General features: G+C 36.8%; 1 protein-coding gene across 12 annotated transcripts in view; it reads right to left on the bottom strand.

The window, feature by feature from the left end:
* The window catches only part of rimbp2a (RIMS binding protein 2a), a 67,516-nt gene that overhangs the window by 49,759 nt on the left and 444 nt on the right, over nucleotides 1-17,313 (bottom strand). For 10 of the 12 annotated variants that reach the window (XM_017307880.2, XM_017307875.2, XM_017307873.2 and 7 more), the window contains exons 2-3: nucleotides 14,836-14,982; nucleotides 4,909-5,055 (exon numbers count right to left, since the gene is read on the bottom strand). In XM_017307880.2, the coding sequence (XP_017163369.1) occupies nucleotides 4,909-5,055; nucleotides 14,836-14,976 (288 nt within the window). In that variant the 5' untranslated portion in view covers nucleotides 14,977-14,982. Of the gene's footprint in view, nucleotides 1-4,908; nucleotides 5,056-14,835; nucleotides 14,983-16,010; nucleotides 16,178-17,313 lie in introns of those variants that run through there. The other 2 variants (XM_008423937.3, XM_081613185.1) reach the window with 2 other exon arrangements.

Raw genomic sequence — 17,313 nt, 5'->3', positions numbered from 1 at the left:
ACAGCCATATTACACTTGAACTTGGTGTAGATTCTAATTTTACAAATCAGTGCAATATTTTTCGCCATTATAAACCACATAGAATTATACAATGTCTTATTATTATTATTATTATTATTATTATTATTATTATTATTATTATTATTATTATTATTATTTATTTATTTATTTATTTATTTTTTATGGTAATAACATGTTAATGATCAAATAACATATCTTTCAGTTTATACAGTGTCATATTATATTTTACATATTTACAATATAGCAACATTTATTTTGGGGGCACTTCATAAGGCTAAAAAGTACAATTAAAATTTTTGTTTTCTATCTAAAATAACATGTTACACAATAAGGGCAAATTGTGAAGTGGAATGATTTCATCTTTATTCTTTTCTAAGTGTCACTTCACAATTTCACAGATTTTAGTCATTAACTACAACATGGCACACACTTGCTATCACACTGCCTACACTGCTTTGTCAGAGTGAGTAATTATATCATACTGACATCAGCTTATGTGCAGTGACTCATGCATATTTTTTCATGTATGTGCGAGCACAGTTAAATTGCAGCTGCCTCCTTAAAATGATTTAATCCGGTTAAAAGGATTTACAATTAATCCAAGAGGGCCCTACATTTTGACACTGCCACATTTTAGCACGTCTGTCTTGTAATACAGCATGTTTTGTTTTGGCTGTAAAGGTATGGAATTCAGCCTCTGTAAAGATGGCGTGTACTGAAACTAAACCAAGGCTTGGTGTTTATGTAATATTTTTTTTTATTGTAGTGGAAAATTACTGACAATTCAGCTAATTTTCCCTGATATATATTTTTTTCTTTTTAGCTCAAAGAGACACTAAATAAGGCATTGTGAGATATAACAACTGGTTGTTAAATACATCAATATAAATCCTGTTTGCATCCAACCTAACTTCAAGTCAAAACAGTCCTGTCCCTAATAATGTAAACTTTAAAAACATCTTCCCTGAATTTACTTGTCATGAAACAACAACCTAGTGTAGATCAATTAGTATAGAGATTTGTGTTTGCTCCCTTGTTTCTGCCATATTAATTTGTCTGTTTGTACTGATTAATATAGATTATGTCTTTTATTAAACCTTCTTGATCAGATATATGAGGAATATCTGACAAGAATCATTACTGTAACAACATTTAACACTTGAGTTGCAACGTTTTACAAATAAAATATACTCAATTCTTTTAGGGTTTATAGTGATGGACCAACATGAAGTAGCACACAATTGTGAATTGGAAAAAAAAAACCTGATATGTGGTTTATAAATTATTTTACAAATACAAATCTATAAATTGTGATTTGCAGATGCTTTTAGCCACATTTACCATAGTAACTCTGGAGGAGCTGCACAGATCCACAGTTCTGGTGGGAGAATATGTTGTTAGTTGTGTACAACATGAACCTGAGTTTAAGGGAAGAGCAGCTATTTCTGAAAGAATTAGACTGCAGTGTGCCACAAGCTATGAAGAAGACACCCCTGACATGGGGATGAAGGTGTTCCGGTAAAATAAGATCAAAATTGACATTTTGTCCTACATGCCAAATTCTATGAGTAGCAGAAAACAAACATGAACTAGAACATGTTATCTCCATGGTGAAGGCTGATGCTGGCAGCATCATTCTGTGGGGATCATTTTCTTCAGAAATGACAGAAAACCTGGACTTGGTTGAAAAAATAATTACTTAAGAAGCCCAGATGTCTGGTGATTACAGACATCTGTTAGAATTGCCAAGTCAAAGTTCAGATCTAAATCCAAAAGAGAATTAGTCCCAAAATTAGATACTCTCTAATTTTGTCAGCTCAACAAAGGACTGACTCAGCTACTCTGAATGTAACTGTCTATTACATGAAATCTTAATAAAGATATATTGACTTTTGTGGTGATAATTTAGCTAAATTTTGAGACATTCCGAGGTCATAAATTCATTTGCTTTACTTTCTAAAACCGTGGATGAGGAAGAGACTCGTTTATGTGTGATCTGACATCTAAAAAGAATCTAAATTCAATCACAACTAGATCTCTCTCAGACGTCCATCACATCTGCTTTGGTGATTATGGACATGAGGAAAAACAGGCCAGGTCAGTGAGCACAGCCAACCACGGAAAAGTCAGATGCAAAAAGAAAGGCAGGACTGGCAGTGTCCAGTGGATAGCAGGCATATGCATTAAACTACTGAAATTTTACTGACAATTTGGCAGCAGTGGAAACAAGAAGTGAAAGCAGATCCAAAATTGAACCTTTTAATGTATCTGTGTCATATAGGATTTAAATTACCCTGCAAGTTAATACACCCTTTTGTACTTTTTTTTAAACTGAGAACAGGCTTTTAGTGTTTTTTTTCTTTTGTTTTGTTTACCACTTCTTCTAAAGCCAAAAGCTTGTGTGTGCTTTAGTAACAAGAAGACAGATGGAGTGGGCAATGGACTGAGCATAATTAAGTTATAACAGAACATCAAAAAAAAAGGCACTTTCAGGGATAAATTTAATCAAGAAGGGAATATAAAGTCAAGCCAAAATTATTTCCTTTTAATACAGATGGGAAAAAAAAACAAAAAACAAAAAAACTGGCTAGTTAGTGAAAGCAATCTGTATTTCTGTGTGTGGTGTTATTATCCAACTGAGTTCTAAATAGGCTAATTAACATTTTTCTGTGCTATTATTAACCTTGGTCTGACAATGCCAGTTTTTGATCAGAAGAACCTAAATGCAGGTTGCGGGGTCGAATAAGACAACACTATTAGAGATTATTTATTGGATGTGGGACTCCTCTTTTCACCGGGACAGCCCGTTTCATCACGAGGGCCATCATCTGAGTGAACCAGCTGCTGGCAATGCATAATTGTTGCCATAGAAATGGTGTCCAGGGAGACAGCTGTGGCCTTATAGCAGGAGCCGCACAGCACACAGAAGGTCATTCCTCACCTGAGGTACGTTTCTTTGGCTGTCCATTTCAGACTGTTTCCATGCAACAAGTCTAAAGGTTTAAAACATCTGTGATCAGATGAACTAGGCCACATTTAGAACAAACACATTCGGGCGATTGTCTTTGGTTTCCGAAGAAAGCTTTCTGATTGTTCTGAGTCAATCAACTGGATTGGTATTTTGACATATTGTGTATTGTATTTGTATATTGTTTTTTAGCTAAAAATGATAGCAAAACACAGGTCTTTCTGCATGGAGTTTGCATGTTCTCAGCATGGGTTCTGATAAGTTAATTGGCCACTTTGGCCACTTGTTCAGAGCATATCTCACCTTTCTCCCAGTTACCAATGGAGTAAGGGACCAGTTGTTACCTCGCAAGCATAACAATGGATGGAAGGCTAAAAAAATAGCATAAAATTGCCGATGTCTACATATTTGTCATTTTCTCTTAATGCATTCCAAAAAGTTAAAGCCCACAGACCAAATCTTCTTAGGAAAATATGTTAGAATAAACTTGCTCCTACATCAGAGTTTCCTTCAGCCTAACTGATCCACAGCTGAGTCTGGCTTTGCATAAATGAGAATGATTCAGTCTGTGAGTAAAGCTGCCACAAAGGCAGAGCAAACGTACATCCCTGTTTTGTCAAACCAAAACTTCTATGTATTTTTGGGGGATCTTTGTGATAAACCAACACAAACAGATACATAATTATTAGGAAAAGGGAAATAACAAAACATGTTGTTTTGTTGCTGTTTTTTTTTTTTTTTGTACATAAATACAAGTCTGAAAAGTGTGGTCTGCATTTCATGTTCACCCTACTTTTACACACTACAGCAGTGCGTAAATCCATCTCAGTATTGGTACAGCTGTTGATTGAAGGCCTTAGAATTTTGTAAGAGAACATTTATAAACAAGCTTCACCATGCAGACCAAGTAACACATCAGACAAGTCAGATGGAAAGCTGTAGAGAAGCTTAAATCAAGGTTAGGTTATAAAGCAACAACCCAAGCTTTGAACGTATCATGGGCTTTTCTTCGCACCGTAATACAGCAGTGGAAAAAGCATTCCACTCCTGCAAACCAACTTTTACAAGGTGGTGCAGCTAAACCTACAGGTCTGCCAAAGAACAGAAAAATCAAAGAGGAAGTCAAGAAGCAAAAAGTAACTCTGGTCAGAACAGTGACACTCAACATAAATCCAAAGCTTCAATGGAACAGTTTAAATTAAATAATATTCTCATGTCAGAAAGGCCCAGTCAAAGTCCAATCCTTTTTTGAAACTGAAGCGAGAACTAAAAACTGAGGTTCACAAACATTGTTGGTTTAATGAGAGTAAAATTGGTATTTTTGTTCTGGTATTTCCTGGGATATGAACATTTTTGGAAGGTGCTACATGTCAGCAACCGAATTAAACACTTTAATCCATATAGAGATAGATTAGAATGTATTTGTTGATTTATGACGTTGCCATTCATATAAGCCTATAATGTTTTAAAACAGAAGCGACTGTAAAGTTCTGGCAGAATGTGTGATAATGTCTCCATGCTTCATGTTGCCAAGACAATGGCTAACACATCCTTGCCATCTGGGACCAACTGGGGAGGAAGTATTTGTGAAACACACAAACAAATCCTTATTCATGTCATGGAAGAAACAAACATGTATAGCTATAAAAATAATCTACATGATATGGCCTTTTGTGCTTCCTTGCCTTTGTAAAAACATTAGAGTTGCTCAAATGTTTGCTTTCGTAGAACATAGCATAGCAAGCAGCAGTCCCTGAATTACTTCTTTAATCTCAAAAAACGAAATCTTGATCAGGGAATATCATCCAAGACATTTTAGCTAGTAAACTTGTACATAAGTAATTTTTCCTGATAGAACATCTTAAGTAACACGAGTAGCCAAATTGTTTGTGCCTGTATACTGAGAAATAAAAACATACCACTTTTCGATAATGTTGCTTCTCTTGGCGGAGTGCGACCACTTCCTGCTTTAGTGCCCTGTTTTTTTCCTCCAATACTCGAAAGCGGTTCACATTGTGGACTGCAGCATGTCCCACACCTTGCTGAGATGAAAACTCACTTTTAGACTGAAAGAAACAAAGAAACACAGAAATTAGTTCTGACAGCCAAAAGGCTTTTAATTGGCTACTGTGATACTCCAACACAGACGAATTGGGGATGCTTAAAACGAATTAAAGCCCATTGAATAATGACTGCTAATGATACAATTTTATTTTACTGTGATTTTTAAAATAAATAAAGCACCGGCGAACACATGCAAATATAGTTTGCAGCACCTTTAGGTATATTTTGTGTGTTTTTGATCATCTTTTGAATTTTGTCCATATCTAATGTTATTTGAAAAGTAAGCCACTGTCTAGTAAAAATAACCTAGAAGAAAATGTATGTAAACTGAACAAACAAAAGAGGTTATTCATGAAATCCTAAGACCAATGGAAAAAAAAAGGAAAGAAATCTGAGCATTAACTGCTGAACAAATAGGCATTTAGCTAAACATTTGAGGAAAGGGGGGACATGTTATTTTCAGTTCTGCTTCCAGCAAAGCAGCTCCATCCTATGGAGCTATTATAAGGAAAAGGATTACCAAACATGAAAATGCATTTGCTGCTGCAAAGTCAAGTTCAACTTTTGAACCTCAATTGGATTTTCAAACATCTTTTTCTGCTTAGAAACGTCACTAAAAGGAAAGATTTTTCTCTAAGCTAAATTGAAACACACTTGAGTCCTGTGTAGAAATATAAAATCAAAACTCTAAAAAGCATGTTGCCGCCTTCTCCAAATAATTGTGGATGGTCCTTTTGCACATCAAAGAAAAAAAAAAAATCTGAACAACTTACCAGAACGCAGTATTTGGAATCAAATTAGGCCAGAGGCTATAACTTCACAAATTTTCTAATCTCTTTGAGGCCAGCAGAACTACAGATGGAAAAGGAGTTATGGATCGATTTGAATGAGGTGTAAACAAGTCCAACTCAAGGTAGTTGGAAGAAAACCTATGATAGAGCACTCTGTGTGACTGTGTGTCTGGCTGAAGAAATAGCCATAATCTTTGTGCTAATTATGGATATGAAGTTTTGCTGCAGCAAAGTTGCTTTTGTTGGCATGCAGATGCTCTATAAAGTGTACCAACTCTGTTACAATTTAGGATTTTGAGACTAAAACCAGATTGAGTATGATTAATCATTGCCTAACTTCTTTCACCTTTATGTTTGACAAATTGTTCACAAATCAACTGAAACACAAATTTCTGGCTGCATAACAGGCTACAATAACCTGGTTGTAGAAGTACACAGTCCCTTCATACTGAGTACAGTCGCAACTCTGAATCTGCAAAGGAATGACTTCATCAAAAGAAATTAATCTTGAGTCCAGACTTAAGTCTGACAGAAAATGTGTGCGATCATCAGGAGGGATTTGTGGACAATGAATGTCCTCACAGTACAAAGGTAGAAATGTAAAAAAAATCTTTATAAGGTGGGTTTGACAAACAATGTCTGTCTTGGTAGAATTCTTAAAAAGAAGATGAATGCTGAAATTTAATGGAAAAAGCTCTAGCACTTTTGTTTCAGTTAAGTTTTTTTTATGCAGGCAATATGACTTTCTGCCCAAAGGTGGCGTGGGAGGAACCAAAGAGCAGTAAATAATCATTTACTTTTTTTTCTCCACTGTCAACACATCCATGCCCAGTATGAGAGATTGTTGCAAAGTTAAGAACTTGATGCAATACACTTTCTAACGTTGCTACATGCCTATTCAGGTGGAGGAATCGTTGCAAAATCAGAAACTAAATGTTGTGTTTTTATTACTTTTAAGCAGAAAATCCTCTTAATTTTTTTTTTGAAAATATCAGTCTATATGCAGTTAATCCATATAATTTATTTCACCTACTGAAATAAATCAAATGAAATGACTTTATGAAAATGACTAAATCTATCTGTACAATTGGATTTAACTTACTGAGTATTTAAGAATTTACACTGGGTCGTTTTTCAAGGTGTCTTAAGATGACATAATTTGTTGAATTGAATTTTTCTGATTCATTGCATACTGTTAGCAGAATAGATCTGAGTAGATGTTTGGTTGTGTGTTTGCTCACAGAGGGATACGGTGTAAGGCGACATTCACACAAGAACCACCTCTACTTTGCTTTTCAGTTTAATTATGTCAATAAATATGGAAAACCTTAGTCCCAAAAATCTGACATTTTTATACGAGTGTGTATACCTATAAGAGCCATTGCATTGCAAATTTGTAACATAAACATGAAGCTTAATCTGAAATCTGCCAGGAGATTACTCTTATTTGCTATCTGAACTGTTTAACTAAGCTATCTTAGCACTGCCAAGGTATATAAAGAAAGGATTATCACTGAAGACAAAAGAAACATTTTGTTCTCTTTGAACTTCTCTTACTAATAGAAAGTTTAAACATTAGTCTAATGAATCAGTTAACATACTGCCACAGTTTCTGGCACATTGCTGAGCTAATAACATCCATTACTGACAATTAGCCAGACTTGCTTTGTCAGAAAAAAAAAAATCCAATCGAAAAAAAAGAAAAGATGTTCTTCCTGACAGCAAGATTCTAAAGCCTAGATGATGGACCTCTTAAGCAGACAGGAAGACAGCAATGTCCACCTGCTCATTCAGCCCACTTGCCAAGCAGACAGGCTAACAGATCCTACGCCTTGCAAAATAAGGCACTAATCAAATGGATTTTAGCATCTGGCTGCCTGGACTATGAAGCAAACACATCATCTCTAATCAGTGACAGCCACTACATCTAAGACAGGCATGATTCAGAGCAACGGCTCAGGGCCTGTGGATGGAGACGGCAGACACCGTGACAGAAACCACTCCTCTGTGTCAGGGAAGACACAGTTGTGCCATCCAGTTGAGGACACATCATCTGAGTAGAGAGCAAGCTGAATCCTTGACAGGAGTTACATCACAGAACAGGACAATGACACAAATGTGGACTATGGGATCCTTAAACTGCATAAATTGCCTTCGTTTCCACTGTAAGTTATATAGAGGGGAGACAAACAAATAAAGTGAACAGTACTCTATGCAGGTATGCTTACATATATATATGAAAATGAATGTTTTTATCGACATAAAGTTGTTGTTTTTTTTTACAAATCTGTCCACAAGTTTGTATTGGAAACCAGAATCTTTAATAAAAAACATCAACTACTAATATCCAATGTTTTGTAACTTCTCACAATGTGAAAAATTATCTGGCAACCACGTCAGTCCCTCTATGACTAGTGTACACATCATCTGATTGGTTCTTCAGGTTGCTTAATACCCCAGTGCCAAAAAAAATCTGCTCATTTCAAATTGGTTCTTGAAAATGACAATAACTTCACGGAGCTTCAGTGGCCTCCAAAGTCAGCTGATATAAATCCAAAACAGCATCTTGTCGATGGGGAAGAAGAATAGTTTTGCTTATTGGATGAGCAGCTAATAAGTCAGCAAAAACTGAGTAAAGCCTTCGTGCTTACCATGGTACGACCTAAACCGCTGTTGTAGCAGCTACTGAGTCACAGTGAACTATCCAATAAGAAAATCATTGCCTTCTTAAAAAAAAGTTTGAAGGTCACAGTAAAAATGACCATAGATAATGTAAACAAACACAAGGACTTTGGGAATTATGTTTGTTTGGACAGATGAGTCTAAAACTGAATTATCTAGACATCATAACAGAGAACATGTTTGGCATAAATGAAGGTGGAAGTGTCATGGTTTCGGATGGCTGGATACAGGATCTGGCCAGCTCAAAATTGTAAAATCCATCATGAATGTGTATCAGAGGGTGATTGAGGAAAATGTGAGACCACTTAAACCAAAATCAGAGGGCGGTGAACGCCTGTAGAAAGGACTTCATTAAAATTATTTGAGCTAAAGAAGGCAACAGTATTTTCCCTAAGAAAACTATTTTTTAAAACAAGATTATTTTTGTTGTTTGAGCGCAATTAAATCGCTCTCTTCTCCAGAGATTAAAAACAAGGTTAGACATCATTATTTGAACACTTCTTAAGTACTGAAGTAGCGTTTTTTAACCCCAGGGTTTCCCACAGTGTATTATAAGCCTGGCGGCCCGCCATGCTTTACTAGCCTCGCCGCCAGGCTAAGCGTTGCTTGTTAATGTTTCTAGGAAAAAATAAATAAATCACTATTTTTTTTTAAGTCGGGCTGCAAGCGTCTCTGTTGCTCTGAGCATTTCACTAGCAGAGCAGATTTATTCCTAAATGATAGGTTTGTAGTAGATATGTTTGTAGTATATGCATTTAAACTCGACAGCGCGCGGACTAATCACACAGCTGCCTTGCGCGCTGCCGCTGCTTTACCTCAGCGGGATCGCGTGCGCCTCCTTTCACTCAAACTGGACACAGGCTGACCTGTATGCTTACATAAACCTACTGTGAGGAATTATGATCCTCTGGAGAACTCTAGGTAAGAGTTTAAAACCCGCCGCGTTAGCTCTGGTTGCGCAGCTCTATGTGAACCGCAGGAATAACTTGTAGCGAATTCAGAGGTGCGCGTTGTGAAGTGGTGAGAATGATTTAACTTTGTGAATGAACAATTATATGCGGCGTTTACACCTCAATACTCTACCTAGCATGTGGCTCTGTGTCTGTCTTCCCTGTAAAGTTTATGTCTGTGGCCGGAGCGTTTATGGATAGACCAGCGCTAACCTCATCATGCAGGTTCAGCCTGGTGTGGAGCTTTCGCTCCCTCCGGTCTGTAACGCATCACACTGATTTTATATAATTGTATTTTTTATTTTATTTTTTTATTTTTCCGGTTACACTTTGCATCAAACCATTTCAAATGCGTTGTCTACTTAAGGCGCGCGGCTGCACGGAGATCTGCAAAACTCGTCCAGAAACTCGACCAACCAGAATAGTTTCTGTGACGATTAAAAACTCAACAGACATGAAATGAAAGAGCTACTAAAGCCACATTAGCAGCATTGAATTAAATCTCCCATTTGTTGTGCATCTCTGCGCAGTGCGGATTACCTCATCATGCAGGGCGGTCCAAGGCTGTTTGAGGCCTTGAGCAGACTTTGACTTAGGGGCCCCTCTTGCTGCTAAAAACATGAGCACCTCTAACAGCTTCTGTGTTAGATTTAGTGAAATATATGAGAAGGGAGTAGTTTAATTGGCCAGCCTAAAAAGCAATAATCGCAGTTTACTAATTTGTGTAAATTCAAAGGTTAAACTCACAGCATCAGCTTGTTGGTATGGTAACAAAACAATCTAACTATGAATATTGTTCGTTGAAGTTTTACAAAGTAAACTTGCCAGCTCCTTAAAATCTTGGATCTAAATGCTAAACAATTTAAAAAATTTTAATTTATGCCTTAACAATTGAATCGAATTTAACAGCATCGATAATCTCAATAAACAAGTGTTACATTTACGTATCTGTGGTCTGTTTTAAAATATTAGCGTTTATGGGGCCCCTGAAGCCCTTGGGGGCCTGATGGATCTGCTGACTTAATTTGGATTAAACAGAATTGCAAATTTGTTGTTTTTACACTAGTTGTGGGTTTAAATAACATTTCACTGGAGAGGTTTTTCCTCTCCAGTGAGGAAAAACTGGAGAGTTTTTCCTCACTGGAGGAAAAAACTCCAGTGAGTTTTTTCCTCCAGTATTACAGGTAATACTTTTCCTGTAAAAGGAAAAGTATTTTCCTTTTACTTTTCCTGTAAAAGTATTACTTTTACAGGAAATGTAAAAGTAATACTTTTACATTTCCTGTCAACTTAACATCTTTTAATACAAAAACACGGTAGACCGCCGGCGGACCGCCTCGACGCCCCGACCACCGGGCTTAGCAAGTTTTCTGGGGGAAACCCTGAACCCAGTGTTGGAGCCTCATATGAAGGCTGCCCTGCAGAAGCTCCATTTGGGACATGCTGTGTGACAATGAATTCACCTTTACTTTAATGTCATATGGGACTGGGACATGTAGTTATGTTCCTTTATCATTGGATAGAAGCAGCCTTAAATTAACAGGTAGCCACAGTGAACAGAAAGTTATGACTGGACTGAATGGGCCATGTTTTAGAAGAAGGGTAATTATGTGTGTGAAAACAATTGTGAAAATTAAGTCGTAAATAGTTAATTTATCCAAATTATATAGGTAAAACATTCTAGAATTATACCAGCATCAGACTTTTTCTACTATGAAACTCTCATGACCTCAGCTTAGTATTGCTTGTTGATGTTTTATGCTGTTCGTCTTTGTAAAGTTCAATGCACCCAGTGTGAAACTATACAAGTTAGTTTTTCTTTTTTTACCATCATGTCTTTTTGAGAGGACATTGTTCTTGTGTTTACCATCCCCTAAATGTCAAAGCTGAGCAGAAGATGCACAATCACCAGAAGAGATGCAGTGTGTGCACTGCACAAAGGAAAGTCAGCAACCAAAACAGCTGATGCAAGGACACGATTACTGCTTTACTTACTTCAGTGGCATTTCAGAGAGACCTCTGAGATGCACATCAGCGGTCAGGGGGCGTACAAGAACAAAGTCAGGCATCGAGCTGGGACTCACTACTTTTTTAGTCAACTAGAAGCCTGCTCACATGAGAAACACACAAGCAGTGCAGAAAAACGGGAGCACCAACGATGGAGAGTTAGGAAATACATTATTTATTTAAAGCAGACTGGAACTGAGGAGCCTGAGGTAAGAAAGCAATGGTACCTATTTAGGCTTTTTATTAAAGCACTGACTCCTAAAATTAAAAGTGATCCAATTTGATAAATCATAACACTTTTGTTTTTAATATTCAAAACTTTACATAATAAAACAGTTTTCCTGGAAGTTCTTGTAGAATATGTGACATTTTAAAGGATTTTTAAGTAAAAAAAAAAAAGCAAGATTGCGCAATGCCAACTTATTTTGAACTGTAATACCTCCCTCTGGTGTCTGAGTGCTGCAATTGCATGAGGACTGCTGAGATGCCAACTTGGAATGTGCAACCCCAAATCTAGATATTAGAGATTATTTTTATTCTGTCAGTATATTCATGCATAGTTTTCTTTTGTTAAAATAAAAAATGAATAAATATTTCTACTTTCCAAGCACACAGCAGTTGCATACCTAGTAAAAGTACATAAAAACTAGAAGACAAACAGAAATTTAATAAGACAACTGTTAATATATTTGTCTGAATTGATAGCAATAATAAAGTTCCTACCTCAAAAGCAGTCGTCCCTTTGTCCCAAAGGACTCATCCCTCCTCTTATGCCATTAGGCGTCACAGACAGACGCAACACCTCTGTGTGAGTGCTTCAGTTGCTGCTGGAGCTGGCTGGATGTGTCACTCAAATACAAATCCCCCAAAACTGTTACCTGGCTGGTGCTTTCACACAAAGTCTGATCTGTGAACGTATTAGCTGAGGCTTCATCGCTCAGCTGTGCTGTAAACCCTGACTTTTTCCTCTATCTCCTGCTCCCACATGTGTACTCACTGTTCAGCTGACCAAAAACAGCATCACACATGGCTGCTTTCATTTAAACAGGATGTGTAAATCTGCTGAGCAGTGATGTTTGAATCATTACATCACATCAAACAGCCGTTTCTCCCTCACTTTATGTAATTCTCAAACATGCAGTGGCTTGCAAAAGAATTCATGCCTGTTGAACTGATTTTATGTGATAAAACAGCAAAGACTAGTGCGTAGTTGTGGAAGAAAAATAGCACATGGCTCTGATGATGATTTACAAAAATAAATCTGAAAAGTGTGTAATGGATTTATTTTCAGTCCCTCTGAGTCAAAACCACTGGTCACTGCAATTACTACTGTAAGTCTTTTAGGTCCACCTTAAACAGCTTTGCACATTTACAGAAAAAAAACGTTCTTCTGTCAAATGAGATCAGGCTGTTTGTTTAGATGGAAAGCATCTGTGAACGTCACATTTTAAGTGTAGATTATACCGTATTTTACGGACTATAGAGCGCACCTCACTATAAGCCGCATCTACAAAGTAAAAAAAATAAATAAAAATGGAAATGTACATATATAAGCCACACCCAACAATATATCTTTTTCCTCCCACTTCACTATTATGCCCTACATTGAATTGCTCCATCACGTAACACCCCATTGACTACAATGAAGTTTGTGGTTCTAAGGTGAAAAATGCTTTAGTTTTTTTATTAAAATCTCATAATATCTGTACTTTTTTGTAAGATGTGAAGAATATGTATGTTACCCATATTTAAATCTGAATTTAAGTCACAGTTTAAGGTTTCTATCTACTCAACAGACAAATAAAAAGAAGCTACTGTACTAAACGTATGTAAAATCCAACATCCTGATCTCATTTCTGCTTCTAGCTTTAGAGCATCATGTAAATACAGTCTCGGTGTTCATGTTCCAGAACATAGCCCACAAATAAGCATCCCACTGCTTTCCTCACTTCCTCTAAATCCCTAAGAGGGCTAAAATTAAATCAGCGTGCTGGTTTTAGTGAGGTTACATCAGCAGAAAACTCTCTGTGTGTTCTGTCCATAGCTGCTCTCTGGCTAACACGAGGGCAGAGCGCAGGACAGAGGGCAGGGCTGAAAGGAAAAGACACCATGACAGCGTGAGCAAGGAGAGGAAGCAGAGCGAACGCTCTGTTCTACTCTGTTGCCTAGCAACACTTGCTTGCTGTCTGTTCCTATCTTTATGGTGGACGCATTACTTGCTGTAAATTGGTTTCCAGGCCTGACATGAGGCCCTGTGAGACAGGGGCTCTGGAACAGATGGAAACTGGATTGGGCAGAAATAGGCAATGACCCCTTTAAATATGCAGACTGCTGAAGGCAAAGTGTCATTTAACTACGTGAACAATCTGCTGCCTTTACACCACATCACAGCCTGACCTTCCCCCCTCACCCCCCCCTTTTCTCTCAGCCTGGATTTTAAATACTAAAGTGAGCATTTAAAGACACGCTGTCCTCTTCTGGGCACATCTGCCTGTTGGTTTGTATTGGGATCATCCCTGTTTAAAAGACGGGTGGGGTAGCAGACGATGGGATTACATTACAGAGTTAAAAACTACCAGAACAAACAAACAAACAAAAATCAGATAAGAAAAAAGTTACTGTGGCATCCTAACTTCATCTGTTAGGTCAGATCATAACGGATAATGAGCTGAGCTACTAGATGTTTGAAGATGATACATTACAATGTCACCAGATGGCAATAAACCTATTTAAGTGCTGAGCAGCTGCATCAAACAAATCAAGTCATAGATGTGGCATAACTTTCTTCTGTTGAATAAAAACAATATTTTTGGACCGAAAGAGAAACAAGAAACAAGATTCAGTACATAGCTTAAATTATTACAACTAAAAACTATGGAACAGACCCGAAATCTAGGTGTAGCAGTGGACCTAGGCCTAAGCCTTCAGTGACACATAAAAACAAGTTCCCACTCAACCTTCTTCCACCTGAAGAACATTTCCAAGACAAAAGCAATTTGAAATGCCTTGTTGCTGAAACTTGAAGCAGCATTCAGCTTTTATGCTTCACTAACCTGGAACAAACTTCCAGAAAACTGCAAAAATGCTGAGACACCAAATTCCTTTTAAAGCATGGCAAAAAAAAAAAAAAAATTATTTTAGAGTTGCTTTTGATTAATTTTACCTGTAATCACACCACTGCAATCTAATCTTTTTTGTTTCATTTGTTGTTGTTTTACGTTTTCATAATGTAAAGCACTTTGAATGGCCTTGTTGTTGAAGTGTCAGTTGGCATTATATTGCTCCTATTTATATTAATGTTCACCTTTTGAGTTGTATCTTTGCTGGGATAGCAATGGTGGCTATATGTTACCTTGCCCTTGATGTGGAGGAGATGCTGGTGGTGCCTGTTTCTGGCCCCGATCATAGCAAGCTGTCTTTGGATCCACTGCAACTCCCTCTGAGATTCCCTCAGCAGATCTTCCATCTTAGTGCTGGTTGTTTGATCCCTCATTATCTCCTGGGAGACAATTCAAAAATATTACATTGTATATGCTCTGAATCCCAGAATAACACACATATGCTTTTGAAATTTGAAAAAAAGATATATATATTTATTTTAAGTTGCATCTGTTTGAGACAATTTTTGGTTTCGGGGAGAAAATATAGTCAGTTGCCATTAACGAACTGATCATACACTGACAATTATTCTGGATTAAATGTCCTTTTCTCTAAATGAACCATTAAATATGATCAAATGTTACATGTATTTGGCCACATTGTTAACATTTTTCTTGACTCTTTCAAGTTTTTGAAAGCTTTAGTAGAATTTTAAAACTCTAGAGTGCTGTAAATATTTATTAAACCGATTTAAAAGAACTATTTCTACAAACATCATGTATACATTCACAATCTAATGCTTCAAATCGGTTTCAAAGTTGTTCTTTTCACTTTGCATCACTTCAAAATCAACCATCGTCATACAGTCAAATTCAGTTCTGATTAAAAGGCAGTTCAACACCTCTGTATCACATAAATAGGTCTGTATTGGAACTTGATGACATGCTGTGGCCTTCAAGGCTGCAGAAGTTCTTGGGAAAGTAAAAGAAAAGAAGAGTATACAAAGCTAATGAAAGCAACCGCTCCATTAATGACTTGATCAGAAAACATACACGGCTAAATGCAGAAGCAGTGGGCCAGGAATACTTTCTATGGAAAAAAAAACAAAAAAAAAGATAAGACAAAGTTAACAGCAGTAAAAATGAATGCAACAACACTAATGTACCTTTGTGCATAAATAGGAATAAGCAAATAAAAAGCCTGGACTGAGGAAAGTTGGACAATGTCTACAGGGACAAGAAGGTAACAACAAAACCAGGCTATTTACAAGCTTTAACAAAAGGATGTTTATTTATATCTTTATTCATCAATTCCATACTCAATGTTAAACACAGCTACAATAAGAAATAGCTGCAACAAAAATGCACCGCATACAAAACTTGCTAATGATTTAAGAGAGACTTGTGCAGCACCATCATCTTCCATTACCTTAGCCAACCATTCTTCTATAACTTAAAAATAAAACATGCTTAGATCCAAAAGTCAGTCCCGAGAGTAGAGTCGTCCGTAGACTCAATCCTAAATCACACTTGTAGTTTAACATTATTCCCTCAAATTCTGAGTTTGTCAGAATGTATTTAGATGAACTGGGAGTGGAAGTGTGTGGAAGTGTTCAGTGACAAAGAGAGAGCTTTATTGAGTTATGTAAGGGAGGATTACTCATCACAACGTGATGACAGGAGGAGCATCAACCTTAATCAGCAGGTGGTAAATCCCCATCTATGTTGACCTGGATGTACCTTTATGCAAACAAACACTCGCTTGCACTCATGAGTTCTGAGCTTACAGCAACTACACAGTAGAATAGTTTCACACAACAGTAAGAAAGCTAAAATGTAACCCGGAGTTATGATTAAATTTAAAATCAAACTGAATTTAAAATTAAAATTGTACAATGAAATAATCTGTGGAGTTGTGCAACTGTTTTAAAGAGTTTTATTTTTCCCCCCATCACTAAAACTGATGAAATTGATAGTAAGATCATCAACAGAGCACCATTTAATGGAACTGTCAAACAATGAAACGTTGGTAAACAAACTAAATTATTCAATTTCCTCTCTCTCTCTCTCTGAGCACTTTATTGTCTCCGCCACATGCTTGAACAGATTTTCTGTTCTGACTCACCTTGGACAGCTTTTATTTCCTTGCAGGGGATTTGGGAGGAGGAGGGCAAACACAAAAGCAAGGGAACATAAAGCTTATGGGTCCTACAGTGTCATGCAGTGAAGTCCAAATCTGTCAAGACCTCTGTTAGCTCAGTGATCAAAATCAAAATCAAATCAAATTTTGTTTGTATAGCACATTTCAGCAGCAAGGCATTTCAAGGTGCTTTACATAATTAAAAAAAACTAAATAAAAACAGCATGTGACATTGAATAAACAGTAAGAAAGAGAAATAGATTTTTGAAGAAAAAAAATGATGATGCCAGTGTTTCCATTTCAAATGTATAAAAAATGAGAGGAGAAAGCTCCCATTATATCAAAAATGTACTACTGAGAATCACATTGTCAGTGGGAAATCCCTCTCATTTCAGTTAGACTCTTTTCCCAGACAGAATAAAAATATGGCAAAAGTTGAAAAACTGTTTGTTGGAAACTGAAATGGTTTTGTTCAGTTTAAAAGACAGTTTCTAGGATATATAGAAAAGAAACAGCTCTGCCCCGTGAGTGATTTTTAAAACGCATAACTTGGAAGGTCATATGCTGAAAAAAAACCATGTTTAATATTTGG

Source organism: Poecilia reticulata, chromosome 12 (assembly GCF_904066995.2).
Source record: "Poecilia reticulata chromosome 12, P_reticulata-male-v2, whole genome shotgun sequence".
Taxonomy (NCBI): Eukaryota; Metazoa; Chordata; class Actinopteri; order Cyprinodontiformes; family Poeciliidae; genus Poecilia; species Poecilia reticulata.
The sequence above is the reverse complement of the archived record's forward strand: the minus strand, read 5'-3'. Positions and strand labels throughout refer to the sequence as shown.